At 41.3% G+C, this 17,465-nt stretch overlaps 1 protein-coding gene across 3 annotated transcripts in view; it reads left to right on the plus strand.

Moving 5' to 3' along the window:
- The window catches only part of FKBP15 (FKBP prolyl isomerase family member 15), a 371,570-nt gene that overhangs the window by 115,426 nt on the left and 238,679 nt on the right, over positions 1-17,465 (plus strand). For all 3 annotated transcript variants that reach the window (XM_085610375.1, XM_085610359.1, XM_085610368.1), the window contains exons 6-9: positions 5,255-5,353; positions 7,922-8,071; positions 11,765-11,833; positions 13,597-13,740. In XM_085610375.1, the coding sequence (XP_085466501.1) occupies positions 5,255-5,353; positions 7,922-8,071; positions 11,765-11,833; positions 13,597-13,740 (462 nt within the window). The remainder of the gene's footprint in view (positions 1-5,254; positions 5,354-7,921; positions 8,072-11,764; positions 11,834-13,596; positions 13,741-17,465) is intronic.

A 17,465-nucleotide genomic window follows, 5' to 3' on the forward strand; every position in this document is an offset into this window, starting at 1 on the left:
TGCAGTAACATTGGTGAATCTGAGACAACAATACTGAAGTCGTGCCCACATAGAATAGGTCCCATTAAGGATTTTACTTCCTGGGGATACCTAAAAGAAGATGTCACATGCGAGTGGATCTTACTACAGCCTGATTGTAGTTTAAAACGTGCAGCTTGTCTTTAGGAGTAATTTCAGGCTTGCAACATGTGATGTTAATTACTCTTATGCACACAGCTCATGGGCCTATATATATATATTTATATATGGGATGGTGAAGCCTTTAGCCGAGGACTTGTCACAGCTTCTCTTAACATTGAGAAGAAACGTTGACCGGGTTCCCAGTGTTCCTATGATGTGTAGGCCCACCATTGGGAGTAGAAGACAGATTATTTCAAACAGTTTATGGGTAACTAAAAAAGTGCATAATCCGTAGGGCAACTTTAATCTTTGGATGTGAGCATACAACAAATGATGACAGTTGTTATATAACCTACTAATAGAACACCTACTTGCATTGTTATTGTCCAGTGCATTTGTTTACATTATCACAACAAATTATGTGGCTGACTTGGAGCTTGGCTAAGGGGGTATTCAAACACACTGTCTGCCCACCTCTAGATTTAGAGGCTGGCGGATCGAAAGTATGTAGATGACCGAGCCTACTCTGGCTTCGTAGATGACCTACTCCTCCGACGTTATGACTTAGTATGAGCCTTAGGAGATTAGCCATCTGATCACCAGTCCACTTTAAAATGGGTGATCAGGTGGCTTTTTATTTGCTGTCCATCACCCAGGGGGCAGTAAAAAACAAAAATCACCCCACTAAACAATGGTAGAAAACTCCCATGGTGTGAGGGTCATTGTTTTAGAATAATGAAAAACTAAACTCTCTTTTTGGGAGTTTGTTTTTGAAAAATTGTGTAAAAGTTGGATGGACCATAGTCCTGTTTGAAAGAGCCATCCATCAAACTTTTGCAACATTAACAGGAACCACCTTGACAAGAGTGCATGTGTTTTTAAGATAATCGCCTATGTGCCCATTTGCCTCTCTGTGTTGCTTCTCCAACCTGTGCCCTTTTCTCTCTGTTGTTCCATCCTCTTACCCATGCTCTGTGTTGCTTCCCGCACACTACCCTCCCGTGTTGCTTCTGCCCCGTTGCTTCTGTACCCACTCCTGCTCATTAAAAATAAAAAACACTTCACATTTTGTTTTCTTGTAAGTTACTGATCCTACTTTGAAAAGTAACTAAAAAAGAAAAAAAAGAAAAAGTGCCCACATAATTTTGTAGATGTGCGCGTGCGTGGTGCACGCACCTCAGAATAATGCAGGCATCCCCGTCAAAGGCTTTTTATTTTTTCAAATTTAGCCATGCTGTACACCATTTGGGGATGCTGTGCAGAGTCTCTAAAATGCTTGTTTATATGTGCCTGTTTTTAGGTCGAGCCTGTCAGACAGCAAAACTGGTAGCAAAAGATCTATTGTGTAATTACCAAGAGTTTTCAGGGGCTTATAGCCTGTCCATTGCTTTCCATGGGTTGGCTTGTCACTCTCATTTGCTTATTCCCCATTACTCAATGGCTCTCCCTCTCCTGGAGCATAACCTCTATACCATTTCTATGATTGGCTGGCTTGTATCCTTCCACTGCTCACATTTAGGGAACTACGTTTAAATGAGAGTGCATGTTTTTTCCAGCTCTCTCCCTCTTTTACTCCTGTCCCAACCTCTTTGTTGCTGACTCCCTTGTGTGCTGCACACTCTGTCTCATGTGTTTCTCCCCATGCTCTGTGTTGCTTTGTTATGTTATGTTATACAGATTTGCAGAGCGTACTGCCACCCAGGAGGGTATCCTGACGCTGGGCAGGTATGAGTCTAGCCAAAACTAGGGCTACTCTAAAAGTCAGGTCTGCAGCTACTTGTGTGTAGTGTCTGTTTGTTTCACACTTTAGGAGTGAAGAAAGAGAAGGCTTGACCATCGGATCTGGTTTTCCAAATGGTTTGTGAAAGCAAATGCTATTTTAAAGGTATGCTGGGCCAGTGTTATTGAGTACCTTCAAAGTGTGGGTAACGAGTTTGATTTGTACTTGTTTGAGTATGAGGAGCCAATGGAGCTCCTTCTGGTGTCAAATGATGTGAGTGCAATGTGGGAGGTTGAGAGTGATTCTAGCTGCTGGGTTCAGAATGGTCTGCAGCCTTCTGTTGAGTTTTTTGTTGTTGTTGATCCCGGCATAGAGGATGTTTTTGTAGTCCAGCTTGCTTTTGACAAGGGCGTGCGTGACGGTGTTCCGGGTGCGGGTTGGGAGACATTTGAAAATCTTCCTCCGCATCTACATGGTATGGAAGAATGAGACCGTGACGGCGTTGTCTTGGACAGTCATGTTTAGTTTGCAGTTGATGCCGATCTCGAGGTTCTTGGCATGGGTGGTGGGAATGGGTGTCAGTCTTACATCTGTTTGCCACCAGGTGGAATCCCATATTGAAGTGCTCTTCCCGAAGATCACAATATCGGTCTTGTTGGTGTTCAGCTTCAGAAAGTTGGTCTTCATCCCATGGGCTATTTCAGTCATGTAGACACTGAACTTGATCCGGGTACTAGGCGTCTTGTACATGAGGAAGAGAATGAGTTGCGTGTCACTGGCATTGGAGAGGACTTTGATGTTGAAAGAGGGGATGATGCTGGCTAAAGGGGATCACGTATTTGTTGAAGATTGTCAGGCTCAGGTAGGATCCTTGCAGAACTCCGCAGCTGAGTTTTCGGGTGTCCGAGGTGTTCGGTGCCAGGCTGACTGACTGGGTTTTTCCAGTCGGGAAGGAGCAGATCCGTTAGAGTGCGTTTCCTTGGATTCCGATGGTGTGTCAAACGCTGTGGAGCGGTCCAGTAAAAAGAGGGCTGTTGTGTCTCCTCCTTCCAGATTCATGCGGATTTCCTCTGTAGCGGTGATGAGGGAAGTTTCTGGGCTGTTGGGTCTGAAACCAGACTGAGTGGTGTTGAAGAGTTGGCGGTTCTCCCACATGTGCTACTCTTGTGGCACAAGTAGAGGGTGGTCATAAGTGTATGGAGTCCCCAACTATTTTTAGAAAGGGCTGTCCGTTCCCCTTAGCCTGTAATAAAAAATGTAGTGCAATGTATGTTGTCTGCATGGTTGTGGGTGAGCGAGTTTATATTTAAGATAAAGCGTATAAATGTGTGTGTGAGTGAGAGTTAGTGACCCGTACTGAGTAATATGTGAGATTGAGTGTCAGTAAGTGAGTATATAAGTGAGACCGAGTGAAGTAAGAGTGACTGTGAGTGAGTGAGAATTATTAAGTGTGAAGGAGTGCTAGAGATTGTAAGAATCAATGTGAGTGAGAAAGTATGATTGAGTAAGGGTGAATTTGAGTGTGAATGGGTGAGAATGTGAGTCAGAGCAAGTGATAATGAGTGAGAATTAGGGAGTGAGATTAAGAGAGTGAGTGACCATGAAGGAGTGAGTGCAAGTTAGTTAAAATGAATAGTGAGTGATTGCGAGAGAATGAGTGAGTGTAAGTGAGCATAAGTGAGAGTTTGGTATTGTACTTTGGAGTCTGCCATTTGCTTTGGCATACCAAAGGTAATTCTTGTTTTATGGAATCACCCATTGCAAAATACTGGCTCTGGCAATCCTTAGCATGACAGGCACCTGTGACAAAATACTAGGAGACTGAAGGCAATTCTTGGCATAATGGTAAAATATTGGTACCATCATACTGGAAGTAATTGGTACTGGAGGTAGTTCTTGGCATAACGGTAAAGTACTGGCATACTACAGGTAATGTATAATGTGGTCTTATGAGATCATGATGCCTTGTGTGCCGTGGTTTCTAGCAGTGGCTAGACATGGTTAGTTTGCTGCAGTTTACTCTGGGCAGCTCTGCTGCAAGGGTTTGTGTGTAATGCAAAGGATCTTTTGGCCTTCCAAACATTTTAAACAGTTCATGCTTCAAAACTTATGAAAGATGGTTGGTTTGCTGTGATACACTGGCTGCAATGTTGAAGTTCTCTGTGTTTGACTTAATCTCCTACTTATGCTTTTTTGGGGTGTGGTGGAGGGGTGCTCATGGGCTATGATTGGGTGCTCTTATTGTTCGCCACTTTATCCAGGGAGCTAAGACTATTCCTCAGTGCAGATTTGGCAGAAACTAAAGGCGTTAAAGATGATGTAATCCGGGTAAAAATGGCAAATCTACTCACTGAAAGAAATGGTTAAATTAAAGTGTTAGCTACTTTTGGTTCTAACGCATTAAAAACATTCGCAATATAATAAAAAAAAATACCACTGTTAAAGCGGAGTTATGGTTGCAAATGAGGGACCAAAAAAACAACTGAAATTTACACTTCGTACTGAAATCCAGGACTCGCACAAAAGACATGCAGATCATAACTCACACACCAGATATTTTTGGCTTAGCACAGAGATATATATATATATTTTATTTTATTTTATTTTTTTTCTGCCTTTTGCATATCATGCCTCTTTCAATTTATTACACTTGTACTCTGGCTGTTTGCCCGACAATTGACAGACTCTGCATGGACCTTTATATCCTTTCAGCGAAATATTTTGATTTCCACAGAGGCTAAAAAGGCCTTTCCCAACTAATGAACATAGAGTTAAAAAGGTAAACCAATTGTGGAATAAAACGGTCTGGCTTTGTGTCTGGTATGAGCAGTGTGGACTGTGTGCCTCAGTTGATCCTCATTTTTTTCGGAATCCTCTTCAGATTCTAAGAACATAATAATATTCAATACCAGGATACCAGCAATGATTGTCTTGATCTGCGTAATTTCCATGACATGATTCAAATATATGCAAATTGTTCAATTGTTTTTACATTTGCAAAATCCACAAAATGTACTTTGGCGATAATGGAGTTCTCCCTGAATGTATAAATGGTCGAATATGTCCTCATGTACATAATCACTGTAAACGTGTTGTCAAACTAATTAATGGAGAAAAAATACTGATAGGAGAGATTTTCCGTTTTTTAACATACTTGGTGTAGCTATAGACGTAGCGGATTTAATTATCCTTTTAAAATGGCAAAACATGCTACCTCCCTTTTGGTATAATTTTTAAAAAGTTTGCTACAAAATTGGAAATCATGTAGATTAAAAATTAGTGTTGCACAGAGCGAGACAACACCCTTTAAGAACTAACACTAAAAGCAAATAACGTTTCCTTCTGCCGAATTGCTGCATTGAGGGTGTTAAAAATTGTTCCATGATTTTAACTTGTCGATGCTTTCTTCATCAGGTTCAAGCCAGCAACTACAGCACTTTTTATGATGATCAACGGCAGAACTGGTCCATCATGTTCGAGACTGAAAAGGCAGCTATAGATTTCAGTAAGCAGGTACTGTTAATGCGGGGTAGACTACCTGTGACTGCAGGCACAAGATCCATCAATGGGAGCTGCTCCTTGAATGCAGTCATTTGGTCAGAGGTTTTGCAAAGTATCTTGTTGTGTTTAACTGTTTTAATCAGGCACATTAAAGGTTACTGATCGATTTTTAGTAATGCCCACACCTCTTGACCCAACTGCACTTTGTCCTTTGGGCCAGCAGTGTTCTCTTAAATAGTGGAGACTGGCTCATAAAACTATCAAGATGGATTAAGGGATGGGTGGAGCTTGACACTTGGTGATATGTTAAGCGCAATTCTTGAGTGGCCATTTATCTTGTGGTAATCCTGTTCCGAAGTGGATGCCATATCAAGTGTGCCATTTTCCTAAGTAGGGATGAAAGTATCTTTACGCAACCTTTAGGAACTGCAAAAAACAACAGAGCTTCAAATCAAAGTCACAACTGCTGTTCGCGCCTCTTGACCAGGTCCGTGGCTCCTACGTCCAACAACTCCTGTGAAGCGATCATGTGGCCATTTGATATACCTGGCTCATTTCTGTGTCTCTGGCCCTCTAAAACCTTCTGCACGTCCACAGTTCCTGATACACCTTTAACATGTACTCTCTGCTCCCAAATCTGCTGACTCAATCCAAAAAGAGGGGCTATTTCCCAGTGAAACAGAGGGCCCATTGATCCATTTTGCAAGACTTTAGACAGCAGATTAGAATGGCTTGTGCTCACCACTCTACCGCGCCTGTTTTAGAGGCTTCCAGCTCTACTGAGTAGATTTTCAGATAAGTTCAGTCCCTATCCAACCTGCTGCAGTGTAAATGTCCAACCGTTTTAAGCTCTTTTATTTTTTCTGTGACAAAGCTACTTCCTGTCCCTTCATCCATACATTTCATCAAGTTATCGATTCGGCAGGACATGCAGTAAAATCGTTCTGTAATCTCTCCATCAAAAACCTCTTCCATCTCTCAGGAATGGAAACAAGCTGTAGTCCTTTTGCTTTAAGAAAAAAAGCCCATAGCAGATCCTGCAGTCATGAACAACTTTCATCCTATATCTTTGCTCCCACTGTATATTAACATTTTCTCTCCACTTACTCATTTGAAAAGACAGGGGTCCCATTTGTAGAAATAGATTTATTTGTTCAGATGTTTGGAAACCTTTTCGCTCCTCCGACACGAATGACTGAATCTAGGAATTTAGGCTTTTAGTAATCTTGTTTTTTATTTTTAACAATCCCTTTAACTTGCTATCCAAGTTAGTAAAGATGGCTTCTACCATCTTCATCTGTTATCCTCCTGTCTTGGCAACTGTAAGAACCCTTTATCTGAGTTTTATTTTCTCTTCTTATTTCCAAATGATTGTACATACTCAAGAAATCCACAATATACATTTAAAAGGCTTTAACAAAAATGAGTACCCTATTCTAGTGCAGGCTGTATGAATATTTGTTACTACAAAAATAAACATAATTGTTGTAATTAAACATTTTAGATGGTGTTTATGAAATCAAAATATTGAATTATGAAACCAACATATGTTTTTAGAAAAATACTGATAAACATTTATTTTAGCACTAAAGTGCCTTTTTGTGTTTACCAAATAGCTTTGCTACACAACAGAGGTGTGCGTGTAGCTGTTTGCGATCAGCTACTGTTTGAGAAGTTCGTAGCTTGTCTCTAAATTGTCTGTCTGAGCTGTGAAAAGTCGGTAGCAGCAGCCATTGGCCTTCACTCTCTTTTTGCATATTGTGGTTCAGAGTTAGAAAGCAGGTGCTGGCGATGTATAGGTGTCTGCATAGTGTTGTTTGCCCGTATTGAGACGAAGAACCGCTCAGGAGGCATGGAATTCCCTCTTTTCAGGTCTTTGTGGTGTGTAGTTTCCTGTTATTTCATTGCATCAAAGATACAAATAAAACTTACCGGGCTGTATCGGTGATGTTGGGTTGCAGGAGGGAAGCCTTGGTGGTTCCTGACAAGTGAGACTTCTGCCTTATCTCATTAGCTGACCTTCTTATGGGTCAGCCAGTGAGAGGATGCAGCAGTTCCTTACTCGTGTCAGAGTAGGATGGGGTCAGTTAGACTGCTAACCCCTCCCTATTCTGTGATGAGCTCCCCTGATGGGCAACCGGCCCTGGGCACTTCAGGGCTTAAAACTAAAGCACCCAGGTCCAAGGCTATCGGTGATGCTCCCCCTCGTTATCATGGGGAGGACCCCCACGCGTTTGCCGGGCTGAGGAGGTTACACCCACAGGGCTGTGACCTCTTCATCCTTAAAGTTTAGCTCAAGCAGCCAGGCGCCTCTACATTTAGCACAAGTACAGCACCTGACTGCCGGGCCTGAACATGAAGAGTGTCGGTCAGGTTGACCTTTGCTCAGCCTGACAGACACTCTTCATGGTTGGGAAAAGGTCAGTGGATGAGGCCCATCCACCCTTAAGGACATTCCACTGCTGCACTTTTTTCCTTTGATAGTAAAGTCAATAATTAATGTTCAGGCGCTTTGCAAATTTCATGTTTCAAAACACCTGCTTAAGAGAAAATCTGACCAATAAAATGTGTTTTTTGCAGTTATGCGTGGCTAAGTGTAATGCCTCTCCCTCCCTGGACTCTGTGATGTATCAGGACCTTACCCTGGGAGAAGGCCAAGCATCAGAAACCGGAGATGCACTGGAGGTGGCATATACAGGCTGGCTGTTCCAGAACGGGGAACTTGGCCAGGTAATATTGAGTTTAAGCTAGATTTTGGTGTCTCCAATGCAAGTAGGATAAGCCATTTATCTTGTGAGTGTTTGTGTTTTGGGTCGTACATTATTAGTGAAATTTTGTGATGCAAATTAGCAATTCTTCTTCATTTTTTTCTAGACCTAGATAAAAAAAACACACTGTAAAACAACGTAGAGTAAAATACTTTATTAGATTGGAAGCACCCTACTTGCATCCATGCGAGGATGCCAGAGTGTTAGTCATTAATTTACCAACTGGTAATCCCTGCAGGATTCTCTCTGTCCCAAGGTTTACCTGAAAGTGCCATATGAAAGTCTATAATTCAGGGATAATCTCATCATCATAAACCACATTCCCACATGTTTGCTCTCCTCACTCCCTCAAGCTCTCTTGTGGTCTCCATAACTCACCACCTTATTCTTTGCAAGACTGGCTGGTAGCCTTGGGATTTTACAAAGCCATCCCAAGGTGCTTAGAAGCATGTTGCTCAAGAAATGTGCTACAAAAAAAATTCCATATCTCAATTCCACACTTCATCTGATCATCTCTCGCACCAATTGAGTCTTCGGTCTCTCTAATGTTCTTGCAGTAAAACCCTTAGATAGAATATTTGCCTCGTTTGGTATATTCACTTGCAGTACCTCGATTCCACCCTCCTCAACTTGGGTGAGAATCTGACAATGAAACCAAATAAATGCTTTGTTAAGAGTGAAAGAGTGCCCACAGTGCCATTCAGCAGCTCTCCTCCAGTCAGTCACTGCCTGCCTGGGATTCATAGAAATGCATGATTGCTTCTGAACCACCTTGATGACCCCTCCCCTCTCCTCCACTCCTCCCACTGACCTCTGTCTATCTACTATTCACTCTTTCCATCTCCATAATTTGTCCTCTCCCTAATCTGTCTGTCCATCCACCCACCACTAAGCGATTTGCTATCCAGGAATGTAGTTTTTCTTTGATCTTGGTTAGTGGTTTCCTCTGTTTTGGTCACCAGTGATAACCCGTTTCTTTTGGTTTAAAACATCTTTAGTAAGGATTTAAACTGTAGCATCAATAAACACTTACAGAAATCTCAACTATTTAATTCTAATTCACAGTTTCAGACACCACAACTATATAGTTTTCGGCGTCACTGAAGCAATCATGGCATAATTTGCTGTCCCCACAGTAACCAGTTCTGGGCAAAGAGTGTGGGACAAAATTGGATAAAGCTGAAAACCAAAATCTTTGCTCGTCCAACTCATTTACCTCCAACAGTTCTAACCTCCTAATATATGGGTGTACAAAATATCTCCCTTCCGCGTTATTCTGGGCTTATTTTCAGACAGACCTGGTCAGTACCTCGAGTTGTTTACATAATTTACAGAAGAACAAGAGCAGGTCTTCCTGACGCAGTGTTATCTCCTTTTCCTTATCTCAGAAACAGCATTTCTTGGGCAGTTTCATGGTGGGCAGTCTCATTGTCTCCTCCTCAAAAACTCCCTCAGTCTAGCCAGGAACCACATGGTTGATTGTGTGCAGGTCATAACTGTTTATCAGATTTGTAGGGTTCAAGGCAGGGAATATGCGAACTACTGCACCTTTTAGATACAATTCTCATTTCTTTGTAGCTGCTCTCTAGTTCTCTCTGCCTGGGGGTTGTCACTCAACTAAACCAATATAATGCCCATCCCAGACCCTCTATTCAAGAAGCTTCTTGTGTGGAGCTTCAAGACCCACGCCATCACCATTTATTGTGCTATGAATCCATCCTGCACTCCATTGTTTAGGAATTCTTTTACCTCTATTGTCATTTTTTGTGTTTAAGAAGATGGCACTGCTAGGATCATAATGGTTGAAGCTTTTGCTGTTGTTTTTCACCTTGAACTCTGTGTTCACAATCAAGACTGTGGCATATTTTGAGCTGTTTGCTTGTTGCATTGCGCTTTTCTATTAATAAAATCGCCATCTGGTTTCCCTGCATCCTTTTCAGACTTAGCAAAGCGCCGCTGTATGTTCTTTAGATCTATCTCCATCAGTAATTCTGGGTACAATTCTCTGTGTAGGCCCCTGTAGCTCCTTAAGCATCATCATCAGTGTTACACTTCTTCGAACGTTGGATGCCCTTTCCCTGTCATGAGTGGTCTCCTATAGAAGCACATTTACTGGTCAATGGCATCTACTGATCTGGAGAAAGCTTTTGACACTTTTAAATGGAGGTATCTGTTTATAGCGACAGAAGGTTAGGTTGCCGTATGCTAACCCTCTGAGGTGAGGGAAAGTTGTATCTGGTTTCTTGACCATAACATGGTGCACGACAAAGGGTTGGCTCCAGTACCTTCTCCTCTTTACTTTGGAGATTGTGCCATTGATGGCCATTGATGGTGTTGCTTTGTAGGCAACGTTAAGGGGAATAACAGTTCCCGCTATGAAGATGACACACTATATGTTGCAATGCTTAAACAGATCTAGACCTGTTGTTGGTAATTTTTGGGAGATTTGGGAGAAGGCCAGGTCTAATTACTATCTGGCTCTCTGACCCTCCCTTTCTCTTTATGCCTGACTCTGTAGCCCAAGACTCATAAGACTGAATCGACTGAAGTCAGCATAGAAAATGGATTGAAAGTATAACACAACCTACGTTACCTTCCAACTAAATGAAAACTGCCAGCTAGCTTTGATCATAGTCTGTTACAACCCAAATGTAGTACAGTGAACTATGAACTGTCATCAAAAAGGTGCATGCAGACTGCATGGCATAGTATAGAATGTTAGGTTTTTCCTCTCCCAGATTTCAATTATCCTAAAGTTGCTAATAAGGGTTGATTTGGATAGGAATACATTCTTATTATTAATGGAGAACAACGTTTTTGGGTTGGCACCAACAAATATTGTCGCACAGGGCACCAGCAGTGCTAAAGCCAGCCCTGGTCTGGACTCAGCAGCTGAGGCTACAGTTTACTGAGTTCTCTAGCCTTGCACCCAGAGCCAGAGCTAATTAAGTAGAAGGCGAAACATACCTTACAAATGTTGCTACAATTTATCATTTCTGTCTAGCTTGTCCCACCTGGTGACTGCAGCATATAGGAGTATTGTAGCGTTTGAGCGTGTTTGCAAAAATCTCAAAGGTTCCACAATTGACCCAGGTTCAACTCCATTAGACAACAGTAGCAAATGATCCAGAAAAATGTTTGAGGCAGGACCTTGGTCTCAGAACTTGAGGCATCTTGTGGATTTCTCTGTGCATTACATTTCAACCTTCTGTTTTTGCTTAATTGTCAATAAATGTCCTTTTTTGAAGTTTGGATCTGTTCTAGATTTGCTTCCTCTGCATTGTTCTGATATATTGTTTGAGATGGACATTTAGTGTAATGGTTACTTGCTGTGTCATGCATTATCAACCCCATCTGCATTAGAGTCCCATCTGTTGGTTGTGTCACTGGCTAGACTTGCTATGTTGTGCTGTATTTGCGCTTCTAACATCTTTGATAAGAGGCCTTGCTTTACCCCAGGAAAGCCAGGTTTATAAAGAGAGTACACTGATTATACAGTTTGAGTGCAATACTAATGGTAGTCTTCGAACATGGGTGATAAACAACAATGCACATATAGGATACTGTTGAGTAACATTCTAATACTGCTCTCTTGTTCAAATAGATGTATTATTTTTAATATTTTTCACCTGAAAATAAATGCTTTTTGCTCTAGATGTTTGACTCCAACTTGGGTAAGGACAAGCTGTTACGCCTGAAACTGGGATCTGGGAAAGTCATCAAGGTAGGTCTTAACACACACACAAACCTCTTGCATTTGTCATGCGAGCTATTACCTATTTTTTTCATTTTATTTTGATGTACATGTATTCTGTGTACAAATTCTAAACTTGGATTCCTCCATCATGTTGGGACCTTGGATGCCTGAATCCTGGAGATGAAGTGCACACTGAGCGAATATACAGTTTGTTGCTACGTTTTTTGTTTTCTTTTGTTGATTATATCAAAACTGTATAGTAAAGCTTTATGTGTGACCATGACAAAAAGGTTTGCTCTAAAAAAGAAACAATAAAAATACCACCCCCCAAAAAAAGATTTTATGCATACATTGCTGCTCAGAATTGCAAAGTGCGGACGAGCCCGACTCCTGCAGAGGGTTTTCAGAGCGTTTGACACCTGTTGGAGATTTAACTAATGAAAAACTACCTAATTTGCGAATTTTACAGAACAGTTTTAAGGCAATTTGCAGCACTAGGCTTTTATTAAAGGTGCACAAATGAAATATTCCAGTTATTTTCAAGCAACCCCAACAGTTCATAGTAGTTTTTCGGGTTGGGAGAGGTGCTTTACCTTGGAAGGTAAGCTAACTCTGCACTTTTCAGCACAATCCCAGTGTCTTACAGGCAGTTCAAATGACCACGGCATTCAATCTGAAAATGGCTACCATCATCATTTAAAATATATATATCATCTTCCTTCACTTTGACCTTTCATTAACTTTGGTTTCGTTGTCCAAACCCTTCTGAGTGCACTCTGCTTTGAAGGGGTAGGATGAGGAAATAAAATGTGCACAGCTCTCAAAATCTCATTCTGTGGACAGTAAGGCTTTCTCCTACGTAGGGCAGATCTTACAGGTGCAGACAGTGGGGAACCCACTCTGATTATACATTCAAACAGCATTTATATATTGTGTGTTGTTAAGGATCAGGCCTCAGACAGCAGTAGTCATAATAATAGCATTGGAAGCGATTGGTGTTAAATTCCTCCTCCTGAGTTGTAAAATAGCAACCCTTTGTCTTCATTAAGCCATGAGCAAAAAGTGTCTCTGACTCTGCAAAGTCTCACCTTTTAATAGATTTTGAAAATGGGTGATGTTCTTAAAAACACAGAATTTGCTATCTGATTTAGTTTGGGAAAATGAACCAATTTTTCCCTAAACTTCATTTTGCTCTGTTCTGAAAATATACTATTTTCCCCCTCAAATGTAAACTTTTAATTTTGGTTAAAAAAAAAATGTGTTTCCACACAAACAAAAGCGATCTGTTTTGTGGGGGAAAAACACTTTTGTCCTCAAATGCAAGCTTTTCGTTTTGGCAAATACATTACTCCCGTCCCCCACAAAAATACCAGCTTGTCATCGTCATCAAATGCTCATATGAACAGTTATTGACTCACATGCATAGTGGATACAGAAAGCATTGCAGTTATCCCTGGAGCCTCCTTGATGAGCTGCCACTGGCCCTTTCTGGGTTCTCCAGGAGATGGAAAGCTTCGAGTAAAGTGTAAGCAAGTTAATACTTTGGGATCAAGGTCAGAAGGCAGTCCTAAGCCCATTTGCCCAAGCTGAAAAATTATTGGTTAAAGATGTGAAAATGCATCTTCTTCTTTCAAAATATTCAAGTTTAAGTTAAGAGTTTAGAGTTTAGAGGGGAAAAGGGTAGTATGATTTGCTCCCTTTATCATTGCTTGCAATTTTGTTGAAGAGTTTCAAAATATTGCAGTCTTGCAAACTTGGTTATTTCAATGTTTCTTCTATTGTTCCTTTAGGGTTGGGAGGATGGCATGGTGGGCATGAGAAAAGGAGGAAAACGGCTCCTCATCATCCCTCCATCATTAGCATATGGGGCTTCTGGATTGACCGGTCGCATCCCCCCAGATTCAACCCTTGTGTTTGAGGTGGAGGTGAAGCGGGTGAGTGCAAAAAACATTTGTTACCTATCCAGTAATTGCTGAGAACTTCTGAAATCCTCAGGAAAATGTTTATACTGCTGAGGGGCCATTTTATACAACACCTACCACCAAATGGTAAGTACATACAAAGGCAAGCTTGAAATCTAGTCTTGATTGACTGTCTTTTTTTCCAGTGTAACCCATTGTTGTGCTTGCACAATGTGTCAATTGATTCTTCGATACTGCTCTGAGCAAGAACATGCTTTCCCATTAATATTGTAATGTGAAATTTAGGCGGATTCTTTTTTAAGAACAGAAATGCCAGTCAATGCCTATGACTGGTTTCACTACAAGCTGCCCTATCTCTCTGGTGGACAATACAGTTTGCACTTCCTTTTGCCTAAGGTGCAGGGAAGGAGTCCAGACACCATTCTGTTTGTAGCAGAGTTCACCTGACTAAGTGAAATTCTCTCTCCACCGTTTTCCAGTGTTGTTGCTGTTTATCAGTTGCGATCTTTTGCTTGGCTAAGTCCAGAGCAAATGTACTTCACAAACCTTGATCGCTTTCATTTGGCCATAATTATAACTACCTGCATATGAAGCCGGCAAAGGAAAAAGGAATAAGATACACTGCCCTTGGAGCTTCTTATGGAATCTTCTTTCCAGCCGAGTCAGCTGTACATTAATTATAATTTAGAGGCATCAACAAAACACATTTTAAAATTGCATCTACTATATATTCATCTGAAAGAGTTCGAAGGCCTCCGGAATTCTACATCCAGTACCCCAAATTGTAGACTTTGTAATTAGTGCAATATATCCTTGAACCACATTATCTGCCTGTGTCGCGAGTTGAGTGATATTTGCAGCAAGTACTTACTCTTACTTCCTTCCTGCAGGAAGTTATCTTTGCGCATCGTTAAGGAGGCAACTCTAGTTTTTTTTATATCACACAATCAAATGTTTTTATAGGGATTCTAAAAAAGTTTTGGGACATAACGTATGAAAAACTCAAATAAAATATTATATATTTGGGCTTTTAAAGGAAGTTGAACATATTTTATGTATTTTTAGGAATGCACATTAGTAGGTGAAGAAAGATAGGCCTACCTTACGAACTTCTTCTAGCATGTTTTTTGGTCGTTTCTTGTGTGGTTTTGGATGTTGATTTTAACAATGCACATTATGTATTTTATTAGTTCTGTATATGTGATATTTTGTACAAAATGATGTATTCAACACAATAAGGATTTTACAATTACACTGCTCTCTGATTGAGAAAGTGCTTTAAATTGTGAACAAAGCAGAACTTTGGTTGGGTCATTGTTCCAGTGTGTCACTGCAAAGATAGATAAATACAGGGCCCTTTGAGTCCATATCCTGTGCATCTTGGTACTGTCCATTTGCTGGTGGTTGGCTTCTGTTCGGCTGGGAACAAACCTAGATTCTAGTCAAATCTTTGTGCTGTGGCTATAACTATTGAGAAAGTGCTGACCTGTCCTGTGAGGACAGTAAATGGCACCTAATGATCCAGAACTTCTGCCTAAGGCCAAGTTGGCCGCTGAGTGTCAGATGCTCACACCTAAAGACAGCAATGCTGCCCACAACCACAAGATTACTGCCTTTGTGTGCTACGAAGCTTAGACCCACTGCTTCTTGAGCCGCCCTGACTAAAGAAAGAGTTACAACACATGCACATTCATCGGAAATGCTCCAAGGACATGGAACTCACTACCTCCGAAGGGTAGCACAAACTCATCCCATGCTTCCTTCAAAAAGAGCTTGAATCATTTCCACTGAACTGACTTTCTAACTATTGTAAATTGACTTAATAGGTGAACTAACATTTGGGATTGTTTCTCATGTACCTAACCATTGTACATTTGTTACATAGTTGTACTTCTATTCGATGCCACCTCTCCCGTATCTAACCACTCTAAATGTACTCCTTTGTGACATGTACTCATCTGTTAATACTGTTTACTTTACAGGGCTCTGATTCCCCAGTGTCATGAATGCACTTTCTAAAACTCCCAATAAATGAAAGGTAAAGACAAGGGACAATGCTTTGTCTGGGGTTTGGAGCTACAAAGCTCTTTTCTACTTTCAGTACTGATGAGCCTGCACCGTGCCTGACCTTCAGCTACCTTTAAGGTTCCCGTCTCTGGAGCTTTCCAGCCTCAGAGGGGTTTGATGATTTTGCACCTTCCCACCCTGGAAGGTGGTCTGGTTCTGGCAACTGTTCTGGTAACTGCACCTAGTTGTCCTGCTTCTGTAACAGTGGGCTCTTAATGTTTTATAGATTTTGTTACTTGAAATCACAGTTAATACCTCTAACCTTAAGGTGGAGTTCCCATCGATCTTGTGGTTACTTTCTTAATTACCCAGTCTTCCTCTCTTTTTCTTGCTGTCTTTAGCTAGGATTCTCTCTTGATCTCACTTATCATCCTTCATGCTATGTCTCTCTTTGAGGAATTTTTGTACAATGCTATGTGTTTTTGCAGCTACTTTATGACCTCCAGATAGATGATTATGGGCCAGTTTCAGAATTGAACTGCAAAACATCTTGGGGATCATTAATTTCTTTTTGGGAGCGTTTTGTTTGCTAGTCATAATTGTGTAAAACATGCCTCAATACTTCTAAAAGTTAAATCATAACCGGAAGTGGTTGGATCCTACTCTTCTCTGTGATTCTAAAGAAGATATCCCAGTGTGTCATCTTGTTCTTGCTTATGTCCGAATGTGGCACAATTCTCCAGTTTCCAATCTACTGCTGTTTGTTTTGGGTTGCAAGCAGCAAATACGCTTTTTATGTCAAAAGGGAGATTTCAGAGCAAGCACGAGGAGATGATGGGCGGATTACTGAAACGTGTCAGACACTCACCCCCAGTCACAAATCTGGGTTGAATCCATAATCGTTCTTTAGCTCACTTCGCCACTCCAGTTCAGACCCAGCCATATGCATATCAGTCTTGACCTTGTACCTCATGGGAATAGTCCATCCCGAACTGTCAAGCCAGGTCTTTCCTGGACCATAAACGAGCATCCCTCATCAGCCAGGCTAGCTTGAATCCAGTGGCAAAGTGAGCAAGGGACCCACGTCTGGGCATACCCTGCCAACTTAGGGTGAACAAAGCAAACACAAGGAGATGATGGACAGAGCGCTGAAACTTTTCAAACACGCACCCCGGGTCACAGATCTGGGTTGAATCCATCATCTTACTTTAGCTCACTTTGCCACCCCAGTTCAGATCCAGCAATGTGCAAATCAGTCTTGACCATATTCCTCATGGGAATAGTCCAGCCCAAACTGCTAAGCCAGGGGCCAAAGGGGTATTTCAGACTTGCAAAAAACTGCCCACCTTGTGCCGTCTCTTCCCCTGCCTTTCTATTTATTTCGTTACCAAGAGATTTATGAGAGCATCTACAAACGAAATGTTGATCATATATAACTAAATATTGCACAAGTATATCCACTAATAAAGTTGAACATAAACCATTCTGAAGTCATAAGAAGAAACAAAGGAAGGCTAGTGCCACAGTACGCAACTGTATATATTGACACACATGCCCAGCAATACATTTTATAAATAGTACTCCACTCCACACTGAGGAGATTAGTTCACTGTTCAAATCCGTTTTCTTGGGTAGGGTTGCCTTCTGTTTGAAAGAGAAATTGGAATAGCATCGACTGATTCAATCCGAGTGCGAGTGGCAAAGTTGAGACAAGGAAGGGTTTTGAAAAC

Source organism: Triturus cristatus, chromosome 1_2, assembly GCF_964204655.1.
Source record: "Triturus cristatus chromosome 1_2, aTriCri1.1, whole genome shotgun sequence".
Classification (NCBI taxonomy): domain Eukaryota; kingdom Metazoa; phylum Chordata; class Amphibia; order Caudata; family Salamandridae; genus Triturus; species Triturus cristatus.